The sequence below is a fragment of the Tamandua tetradactyla genome, chromosome 6, assembly GCF_023851605.1.
Source record: "Tamandua tetradactyla isolate mTamTet1 chromosome 6, mTamTet1.pri, whole genome shotgun sequence".
NCBI lineage: Eukaryota > Metazoa > Chordata > Mammalia > Pilosa > Myrmecophagidae > Tamandua > Tamandua tetradactyla.
The window spans coordinates 152703717-152715276 of record NC_135332.1 but is presented as its reverse complement, the minus strand read 5'-3'; the positions used below and the strand labels follow the sequence as shown (position 1 = coordinate 152715276).

The window sequence follows — 11560 nt, the reverse complement described above, 5'->3', positions numbered from 1 at the left end:
GCTCATATAGTCTTCCTTGTACATAACTTCCTGGAGGGCAGAGGCCTCATTTTCTTTCCCCTACAGCACCTTAGCGCAATACGTCGCCTCAGCAGTCACTTCTGGGTTTTCATTATTTATTAACAGAAAGGATTACTGGCTACTAATTGTAAATCTTAGGCCAAAAGAGGAAGATGATACCGACAAACCAGTAAACAGAAGAGGTTGTGCCTGCGACTCGCGTCCCTCGGCCTAAGAAAGCCGGAGTAAAGGAGGACCCAGGCGCATGCGCTATAACTCAAGCAAGCGCCAGGGAGAACCGCGCCTACTTTCCCCAGTGAGGTTAACAATCGCACATGCGCAGTGCAGGATCTGTCCGCTTGTCGGCGCTTCCAATAAAGTTTTGGTGAACGCAGGCTTTCCTTTTTTCCTTGACAAGATGGCGGAGTACGATTTGACTACTCGCATCGCGCACTTTTTGGATCGGCATCTAGTTTTTCCGCTGCTGGAGTTTCTTTCCGTGAAGGAGGTGAGGGGGACTTTGGGCGGGAGGAAGGTGCGGGAGCGCGTGAGATGCCAGGCAAAGCCTGAGAGCGGTGGCTGTAGCCCTAGGCCTGACACACGTGTGAAACGACAGCGAGTTTGGCCCGGGATCGGGCTGTGAGGATCTACGCTGAGTTTAGCGTTGTCCTAGGCGATTAGCACGGTAAAATTCGGCGGTAGGGAAGGGTGAGGGGTCGTTGTGAAATTCAGCGGAGAAAGAGGACTTTGCATCGCATCGTAACGTACTAGCGCCAGAGGACCGTCTGCATCAGTTTCTTTCGGATGTTGAAGCTTCCTTGGATAAACGATTATGCTTGAGCTTTAGACTCCAGGTCGGCATCTGAAAGCAAATTAGAATGTTAGAGCTTTTGATTTTCTTTCTGGAACCGCGGGAAGGGTGGGCTTGGTTTTGTGCTTTTGTTTGCCCGATCGTTTGGAATATTTTTCTTATCTTTAAATGAATGAAGTGTCTGGCATTTTTCTTTCCATGAAGTTGTAAGTTTTTTTCCTGAAGTTTCCCTGGTCTTTCGGTAAGTAGCCATTTCCTACAGGAGTAGTATATTTTTTCGGTTGGGGAAGAGGACCACCAACAACCACCACAAAAATTTTTATTTATAGTTTGTTTTCTACTGTGTAGATGTACGGACTTCCTCACGTGATCTGAATTAGTTAACTTTTACCTAGTTATTCAAGATGCCTTGAATAAATATAGAGTTCTGATACTTCATGTTGTCGTTACATTCCTATAAGTCTTGACTTAGTTATAACTTGAGTTTATTGAGAAAATAGATGTATTTTAATAATTATAATGAAATAAACAATGATGAGGGTATTAGAAATTGGCCCGAAAAATAAATGAGTTCTATTTTTGAAAGCAGATTATGACATAACTGTACTTAAGGGGCTGAATTTGGGAGTTAGAGGGTGGATTTTGTGTGTATGGCCCGACAGCCATAAAAAAAAGTTTACAAATAAATATTAAATTGTTCTAAAAACTTCTCAAAGCATCCAGATAGTTGTGCTGTAATCCTCAAATTCATATTAACCTTGTGTAAACACATACAGACAAATCTGTATTTAGTGGTGTTAGAAAACAGTAAAGTTGATTTCAATAAACATCCAAGAATTGCTTGCCATATAAAATTTTACTTTTAAAGATGCTTTTTTGTCTTGGTTTTTCTTTATGTAGGAAATACTTACTCATATTTTAGAGCCCGAATAAAAATACCAGTCTGATTTTCGTTTCCTTTTCTGAATAAGTGAAGGAGATAATTCACTGAAGAACAAGGAAGAGAAAAATGCCCTGTTTTGAAAGTTTTTGCCAGCCACCTGTAAAAATGCTGTTAAACTGCCTGAACTTCATAATTTTAAAATGTGTTCTTTGATTTTGAAGGTGGACAGAAGTAAAGGAGGCTTATATAAGTGTAGATTAGCCTTTCATGGGGAAACCAAAACAATGAACAGCAGCTGAAAATCAGTGGGTAGTAACTGTGCCCTATACCTGCTTTCCTGAAGAGAATGTTGGTGAGATCTGAGAAGATAGATACTGGAGTATTTATCTAGTGATTACTAAGTAGTGGGCCACCATGGAATTCTGAAAAACCCGAGATAAAACACAGATCTCTCACCACCAAGAATAATTCTCTTTTGGAGGAGATAAACATCTACAATAATATAAAGCAGAAAGTAGCAAATGTCAGAGAGGTACTGGGAGAGTGCTAGGAACATTGAGGAGATCTTACCTTCATTAGGCAAAAAAGGACTTTGAGAAGGAGAGACTTTAAGTTGAATCTTAAAGCCTAGATTCTTAGGAGGCAGTGACAGTGATGATTCATGAGGAAATTGCAATGAGAAAAAAAAACAATTTGATACATTTATAGTGTGTTGGAGAATATAAACTCCATGAGAGTAAAGATTTGTTTTGTTCTCTGCTGTGGTTCTCAGCATGTGAAACTGTCTAGCACATAGACTTTTTTTTTTTTAATGAGAGAAGTTGTAGGTTTATAGAAAAGTCATGCATAAAATACAGAGTTCCCATATGCACCCTGCTGACACCTTGCATTAGTGTGGTATATTTGTTGGAATTCATGAAGGAACATTTTCATAATTGTACTATTAACTATAGTCAATCATTTACAGTAGGATTCACAGTGTTCAGCCCTATGTTTTGTTTTTAAGGATGATGTTTGTATTTTATTTTTTATTGTGAAAAATGACATATATACAAAAAACAATACATTTTAAAGCATACCACAGCAGTTATAGAACAGATTTCATAATTTGATATGGGTTACAGTTCCACAATTCATTGTCTGTATTTTAGAACTTCATCTCCTGTATGAGACCAAAGGAAGAGAGGCTTATTTTGTCCAAAACCTAAACTTTTTATAGCACATAATCTAACTTAACCTGTTTGGATAGTTCATTTAAATAACCAAAACCCATGTAACTCAGAATTGGAATGAGGACTTGTAATTCTGTATAGCTTATGGTAATACCTGGGTATATCCCAGAGTATGTTGGGAAGTTAATTAAAAAGTATTGGCAGGTAGTCCTGTTTGGTTTTTATTTTTATTCTAGTAACATACAACCTAAAATTTCCTCTTTTAACGACGTTCACATATATAATTCAGTGCTGTTAATTACTGAAACACACTTTTAACGACTAGTAAATAAGTGAATGAAAGCATATTTTTGTCCACTGTTGTTTATTCTCTTCTGGAGGCCAAGTATAGTACAGGTGGTAGATACAGACCTGGATTGGCATCCTGACTGCCATTTAATTCCTCCATTCACATAAAGGCAGGCTCCTTCTTGCTAAGCCTGTTTCTTATGCATAAAATTTAGTTTTTAGAAAAGGTATGTGAGATAATGCATCTAAGGCATTCTGAGATAGAATAAGTATTCCCATATGTTTGTTAGAAGTCTAGACAAATGGTGTTAGGAATCTAGACAATGATGTATGAGAGGGGAATGGGGCAGCTAATTGGGATTTCGAGGAATGAGATAAAGACTGGAAATAGTGGCTGAAGAAACTGTCTGAAAACAAGTACAAGGATTATTAACTGTGGACAAAGCCCAGCTGAAATAGAAAACCACACGTTTATAGAGATAATGGTGGTAATCCTTGGAATCTTAGATTAGGAGGAGCAGTAGAGGGTTGATTATTGTAGGCCTATACAAATGTTTAGGGTAAATTTGCAGGGAAATGTCATTTAGATGCTAATGAAAAGAATCAACAGAGAAAAGCAGAAATTGAATAACGTGATTGCCTAGTTTTAAAACATTTTTTGGTTGAAAATTAATTGCAGTGCTTAAGAGAAAATCTTTGAAATGTTCAAAATTATATCCAGACTAAGGGAGAAAGTGACACCAAAATGGATGATTGGAAAATTGAAAAGAGTAGAAGGCATCTTGAGGGTAACAAAGCATTTTAATGGTACTGATGGAAGAAGTGATGAATTTAAGTTGGAAATCATTGAGAAGAGATAACTGAGTACAAGTTGTTACATTTTGTGGGGAAAGGAATTTTAAGGCTTGAATTTTTAAAGAATCATAGGGATAGATGTTGGATTTCTTGAGGTCAACAGAAGAGGAAGAGATGGCAAAAGAAGGTCTTTTTTTTTTAAACAAAACACTGGAGGCTAGAAGAAATATTACTGTAGTGATTCAACCATCATATTTGTTTGTTAAATCCTGTTTTCTCTGTTATACCTCCTCCTTCTCCTTTGATCCTTCTTTTAAACTATAGGGATCTTTAAGCAATGCCCGTTCTGATTTTTTCATATCAGGTAGGGGGTGTGACCCTACAGACTAGGGGGATGTAATTAATTGATAATCTTGGAGAGGCTGGTCCTTCTGGTTTTAAGATTTATCTGATCTAGGGACTCTGGGAATTATTGGTTCCAAGAAAACAAACTTAGTGCATGAAACTTGTTTTGTAGAGTCTCACTTCGGGTCCTAGGTGTTTTGTTTTCTTGTTTTTTTTTTTTTTTACTTTAAACTTTTGCATTGTCATTGATTTTTAAAAATATTTTATTGTCAAATCTTCACACACATACAGTCTATAGATGGTGTACAATCAATGGCTCACAATATCATCATATAGTTGTGTATTTGTCACCATGATCATTTTTTAGAACGTTTGCATCACTCCAGAAAAAGAAATAAAAAGAAAAAAAACTCATACATCCCATACCCCTTACTTCTCCCTCTTATTGACTACCAGTATTTCCACCTACCCAATTTATTTTACCTCTTACCTTATTATTTACTTATTTTTTATCCATTATTTTTTTACTCATCTGTCCATACCCTGGATAAAAGAAGCATCAGACACAGGGTTTTCACAATCACACAGTCACATTGCAAAAGTTATATTTTTTTACGATTGTCTTCAAGAATCAAGGCTACCGAAACACCACTCAACAGTTTCAGGTACTTACCTCTAGCCACTCTAATACACCATAAACTAAAAAGAGATGTCTATATAATGCGTAAGAGTAACCTCCAGGATAATCTCTCAGCTCTGTTTGAAATCTCTCGGCTACTGAGACTTAATTTTATCTCATTTCTTGTCCCTTTTGGTCAGGAAGGCTTTCTCAATCCCTTGATGTCACATCCCAGCTCATCCTGGGAGTCATGTCTCAGATAGTGGTGAAAGCAGTGAGCTCACCTGCGGAGTGGGTTTAGAGGAAGAGGTCACATCTGAGCAACAAAAGCCATTCTCTGGGGTTGACTCTTAGTCATAATTTTAAGTAGGCTTAGCCTATCCTGTTTTGTTTTGTTTTGTTTTCAAATTTTTATTGATAAAACAACATACATGCACATACATTCTTAACATATAAACATTCCATACATGGTTAGCCTATCCTTTGCAGGAATAAGTTTCATACGGGCAGACCCCAAGATTAAGGGCTCAGTTTGTTGAATTGGTTGTCCCCATGCTTGCAAGAATATGAGAAATTCACTAAATGGGAAGTTGGATGTTTCCTGCTTTTTTCCCAGTCCCCCAAGGGGACTTTGCAAATACTTCTTTATTCACTGCCCAGATTAGATTGCTCTGGGATATATGGGGGCATCACATTAACCTGGAGAAACCAACAAAATCTCATGTCCTATTCAAGATTCCATGTATTTATGGTCAACTAAAGTGACCAGACAATCTAAATGAGGTAATAAGCCTCTTCAAATATAAATTTTGCACCAAATAAACATCTCTCCCTTTGATCTCACACAGAAATTGAAGTTTTAAAAATGAAAGATACCATCCTTTACCCTGGATTCTCTATTTTACTCCTGTCCAGATCAGCTTCCTCATATCTCTAGTTGAAAACTGATCCCTTTTTCAACTTTTTAAACAGTTCATGTTTGGGGTACTATTGACATTCATAGCTTTAGAGCTCTAACTCTTAGTCTCAAGTGTCACATAAATACCCAAAGTTTCTGGGAACCACCAGGTTATATACAAACAGTTCAGTATCTCAGAATTTAGAAATAACAGTTAAAACTCCTGCGTTTATGTGCCTGCTGTAATAAGAGCTTACACTCTAGGGCCTTTTACAATAGGCCCCAACCATGATCTCGACTTCAGTTCATCAAGTTTTTATATTATAGTTAGTCCATATGAGTGAGGCATGATAATATTTGTCTTCTTGTTTCTGGCATTTCATTCAACATACAGTGCTTAAGATTCATTCACCTAATTGCAGGCCTCACAATTTCAATCCTTCAAAAGAAGATTCTTAATCTGTTAAAAAGTACAAGCCATATTCAAGAGGTTTGACCAGGCATTGGCAATATTTGCAGTCAATTTGATAACTCCCATGCTGATAAATAAGTAAAGCATTACAAACATCGTAAGCACCTTCGTTTTGACCCTTTTGGTTGTTACTCAGACCTCCCAAAGTAAGCATTAGTTTTGTTCACTTCGATTTTCTAGAGTGGAGTTAAATGTGAATGTCTTATGCTGTTTTGTATGACTTCTTTCACTCAACATTGTGTTAGGATAGCAACATTCAGTGCCAAATATTCCATTGTTTGAGAATACCGGTTTATTTATCCCTTCTAACGATGATATATTTGACTATTACAAGTAGTGTTGCTGTGAACATTTTTGGAATTGCCGTTTAAGGATGACTATTCATGTCTTTTGGGTATCAAGGAGCAGAATTGCTGGGTCAAAAAGTATGTTTAGCTAAGTGAGTGTACTTCTGCCAGCACAGTATGAGTGTTCCAGCTATTCTTAATCCATACCAACACTTGATATGGTTATGTTTTTTTAGTTGTGTGGTTTAATTTGTATTTCCTTAATAAATAAAGTTGAGAATCTTTTCATACATTTATTGACCTTTTGGATGTTCTTTTTTGTGAAGTGCCCCTTAAAACCTTTTGCCCATTTTTTGCCTTTGGATTGTGCATTTTTTCTTACAATTTTGTAAGAATTTATTTTGAAAGTTTGTTTTGATCTGTGGCTGTGCCATTTGACCACCTTCCTCTTTTCTTCTCTAAGATAGGGAAATATTCTGGCATCTCCCTGGATTTTTCTTTCCTTGGCAAATTAATTTCAATACAGAATTATTTTCTTCTGCTGAAGCTTATCTTAGTCTCCATTTGATTTCACCCATTATCTTTCTTCCTAAATATTTGGTTGACATACCAAACCACACTTTACTTCGTGTTTATGTGAATTTGTATATGTATCTCTTTGGACCCATACTATGGGTCATATTATATTTCTTAAACTCTTTGCAAAGCAAAAATCTGGTACAGCATAAGTGGCTAACAAAATGGGTGCTGGTTTTGTGTCGGGATGGAGGTGGGGGAAGCATTAGAAGGATTGTAACTATTTAATGAAGGGAAATTGGTGGGAGTAGAGACTACCTCAAGGACATGTGGGTGTGCATCACATGGATATGTGAGATGTTAAAAAGGTAAACAATTTAAGTGTTGATTCCTGGTTCTTTGAATGTGGATTGGAAACACTATATATATGTGCAGTGTTTCTCCATTGGAGATGGAATGGGGTTTTTTTGTGTTTTTTTTTGTTTTTTCTCATTTATGTGCAGCCTTGTTCTAGAAAGGATTAAAGATTTATAGGGATACAAAATAATATGAATAAGATAATACAATTTAGATAATATAAAATAAAAATATAAATTAGAAATAGGTGGGAATGGCTTTGAAGTATGTAATTACCTTCATTTAAAATTTTTTAAGTAAAATTCTTGTTTTATATTCTTATTTCAGATACATTAATCTTAGAACTAATAAGTTTATTTGGGAAACTTCAGTGTATCATCAGAAAGTAATTTTTTCTTGCAGATATATAATGAAAAAGAATTACTGCAAGGGAAACTGGACCTTCTTAGTGATACCAACATGGTAGACTTTGCTATGGATGTATATAAAAACCTTTATTCTGATGATATTCCTCATGGTAAGTTTTGTGTTATAACTGAGGTTTATCTTATAAACGGAGGATTAAAGCTTTGTGATTTATGAAAGAGCTTTAGCCAAAGTCTATTATTTGAATGATTTAAAAAATTCTTTGGATGAGAGAAAATGTGATGGTTATAGGTCTTCTGAAGTATATTTTCTCCCATAAAGACTTGAGGGTACTTTAAAACATCATAATCAAATACCTTCAATTCTTGTGATCATAGCTTGTATTCTTGACATTGTGCCTAAAATTTAGATGGTTTCTTTAGGATTATCCGAATGTTATAAACTTCCTGGTTGCTAGTTTTTTCACTTAGCTCCTTGTTTGCCTTAGAGATTTTCTTTTTTGTCTTGAAGTAATTGGTATAGCAATGGTTCTCAAAATCTGGTCCCTAGGACCACCATAATCAGCTCAGCTGACAGAACTGATAAGAAATGTAACTTGGGTCACACCCCAGATCAACTTAATCAGAAACTATTTGGTGAGGCCCAGCACTTAGTTGTAGAATTACTGTGGCAATTCTGATTTTCATGTTAATGGACAGTTCTCAAACTTTGATTCATGTTAATGGACAGTTCTCAAACTTTGATCATGTAATTTTACAGAAATAGTTATATTACCATAATGATCTTTTTTTACTTATGGTACAGTTCTCTGCAATAACAGTAGCTCTTCTTGAATATATTTCTAAATCTTTAAATTGTTTGTGATGAGAAAACAAAAAAGTAAACTATTAGTTTCTTAATGAAACCTTAATCTAAAACATGTTAGCAGGATAGATTATGTACAGGTTTTCTCTGACTCTTCATGATGTAGTAAAAAGAAATTATAGAATTGGGTTTAAGAGATTCGTAGGGAAAAGAAGAGATTACACACTGGGCTTAAATTCCTTGCAATTTAGCTGAATGCCAGTTGTAATAATATGTATACTCCTTTGGCCCTCATTTCTCTTCTTTAACACTGAGTAATATTCATCTTCAAGATTTAAACCTGAAATGTAGAATTAAATGATAATTTCTTACCCTCTTTTATTCTCCAACCTCTAGGCTGTATATTTCCCAGTTTCCCTTAATAATAGGAAGATTTCCTCTTGTTCTAGAGGGCAGAAGTTGTGGATCTGGGGAAGTTACTGAATTCCTGGTGTGTGAATATATCGGAGTAAATAAATATGTATACAATTTAAATAAACTTAAAATTTCCAGAGGCGTCCTCTGGGTGAATAATACAGCTTAACTTTCCTCAATATTATAATACTGCTTTGCATTTTTAATTAGCTTTGAGAGAAAAAAGAACCACAGTTGTTGCACAACTGAAACAGCTTCAGGCTGAAACAGAACCAATTGTGAAGATGTTTGAGGATCCAGAAACTACAAGGCAAATGCAGTCAACCAGGTAACATCTGCTTAAATTGAATTCTAAAAATCCTCTTTCCTGGATAATTAAAAATGTTAACTCAGACATTGGTTTCCTACAGTAAAAAAGTTAATGTCTTAAATTATAGATTTATCTGTTTCTCCATTTTTATTTATGCTTATTGTGTAGTGGCCAGTATTCCTAAATATAAATGTTAATACTGAAATTTTTTTTGCCCACACCTGATTATGTTAGGGCAATGGCCCCCCCAGGGGACATTTGGCATTCTCTGGAGACATTTTTAGTTGTTACAACTGGAGGGATGCTAATGGCATCTAGTAAAGAGGCCAGGGATGCTGCTGAACAGTCTACAGTGCACAGGACAACCCTTTTCTCCATCCAAAACAGAGTGGTACGGTAATACCTAGAACACACTGTAAGTATTGCTCACTGTAAGGGAACCCTGAACTCACTTTATCACTTTGCTACTGTCTCTCATAACATTCCATCTTCCAGCCTAAAGAAATTAATGGAGAATTGTTAAGGTTATTTTATTCCTTTCTTCCCCTTAGGTAGAAATAGATTTATTGTTTGGTGTTCAAAGAAAGCGTGTTGCCTAAATCTGACTTAATACATATCACTGATCAAAACTCTTTGGGTTATTAGAAATGTTTAAAAATAAAATCTACTAGAATTGAATATTGCTGTTGTGATAAATCTTTTGCTACCAATATATTCTCTGGAGGATTGCTGAAGATTTTGTCATTAGTACCTTTAGTTCTTACATATAATTTTTAGAGATAACTGGCTTTAAGTTTTCATTTATGATTTTGGAAATTGAAACCAAATAATTTTATAAAAGCAGCAAATACTAAATGACTACTATACCATATTATATTGTACCATACCATTTATATACATACACACACAAATTATTAAATGTATACATAGACACATATGTATATGTATGTGTATGCCTGTATGAATTATAGTATGTTACTGGTATACCCTTTTACCTCCCATGTAATTGCCCACAAAGACAGCTGAAATAATCTAGTTATTTGAGAACAACAGAAAATTTAAAATGCTATAGTCTAGATACTTATAGACTGGCAAGTAATAAAATTTGGGTATGAATAAGGTGAATATAGATGTGCTTGGCAAATATTAGAAAGGAAGGACTTGTGGCCTAATAGGCACTAAATTGGGAATGAATAAGTGGGCAGAACTGTGGGTTATAAATTTGTAATTTAATTAAACTGATTAACTGTCTACAAAGGAATACCTCTGCCCACCTATTCATCCATTTTATTAAAATTTTCATTAGACATACAACTTTATACTTCCCATACTTTCACAGGCATACCTAATCATCAGGACAGTGACTATATATACCTGACAGCTATAGGGAGTGGAACTAAAAGTGATTCACTGTGATCCATAGCAAGGGTCGATTTTCTTTGAAACTTTTTATGATTAAAATTTCATGCACATATATAACATTCTCATGTTAAATTTAGTGATAGCATTTCTCCTTACCCTTAAATATTCATGGAGAAATATGCTCCATCTAGAAAGACATCCTGTAGTGTTTTCCTTCTTGTGAGAAGCTGAAGAAAATGTTTCCTTTTTGAAGGTGCCCGGAAAGTGGGCAGGTTCATGTCACTTGTCCCTTAGTATCTTTGTCATCAATTTTTCTTTCACCAATCTATCCCTATCTCAAGATATGCAAAGCTAATTTAAGAAAGGTTAAGTTGGATTATTTGACATTTTGTTCTATATAATATTAGATAGGGCATAGAGCATAGATATCATATAAGTTAGTCTTGATTTATTACTCTTGTAAATTTGCCAAATCACTGTCCTTGTGTTGAATATTATCAGACTGGAGAGGAAGACAGGATTTATTTATAGCATTAATTCCTGCTAATTTCTATAGTACATATATTTCAGTCTATAATAAAAACATAATTATCAGAAAAGAAACCTCAGAGATCAAATACTATTCCCAGTGGGTTACTACCTAAGTAAGCTACTGACCTCTTTATGAAAATTGTCCAAAGTGTCTAGCATTTACTAGTCTAGTTTTATTTCCCCCAGACTTCTCAAGACCTTACTTTAAGTGATGTAGTGAAAATAGAGCATGTGGTTTTCCATTAGGGCTAAAGAAATCTGGAAATGAATTCTGAAGTTTGCATTTCCCCTTGTGTTCCTATTTCATGTTTAAAACAGGTAGTACTCTTT

The 11560-nt window shown here is 35.3% G+C and overlaps 1 protein-coding gene across 1 annotated transcript in view; it reads left to right on the top strand.

Moving 5' to 3' along the window:
• Positions 1–363: 363 nt before the first annotated feature.
• Positions 364–11560, top strand: part of EIF3E (eukaryotic translation initiation factor 3 subunit E) — a 52100-nt gene continuing 40903 nt past the window's right edge. Inside the window, exons 1-3 of the mRNA XM_077167486.1 lie at positions 364–508; positions 7846–7960; positions 9238–9355. Coding sequence (XP_077023601.1) covers positions 419–508; positions 7846–7960; positions 9238–9355 — 323 coding nt within the window. The 5' untranslated portion in view covers positions 364–418. The remainder of the gene's footprint in view (positions 509–7845; positions 7961–9237; positions 9356–11560) is intronic.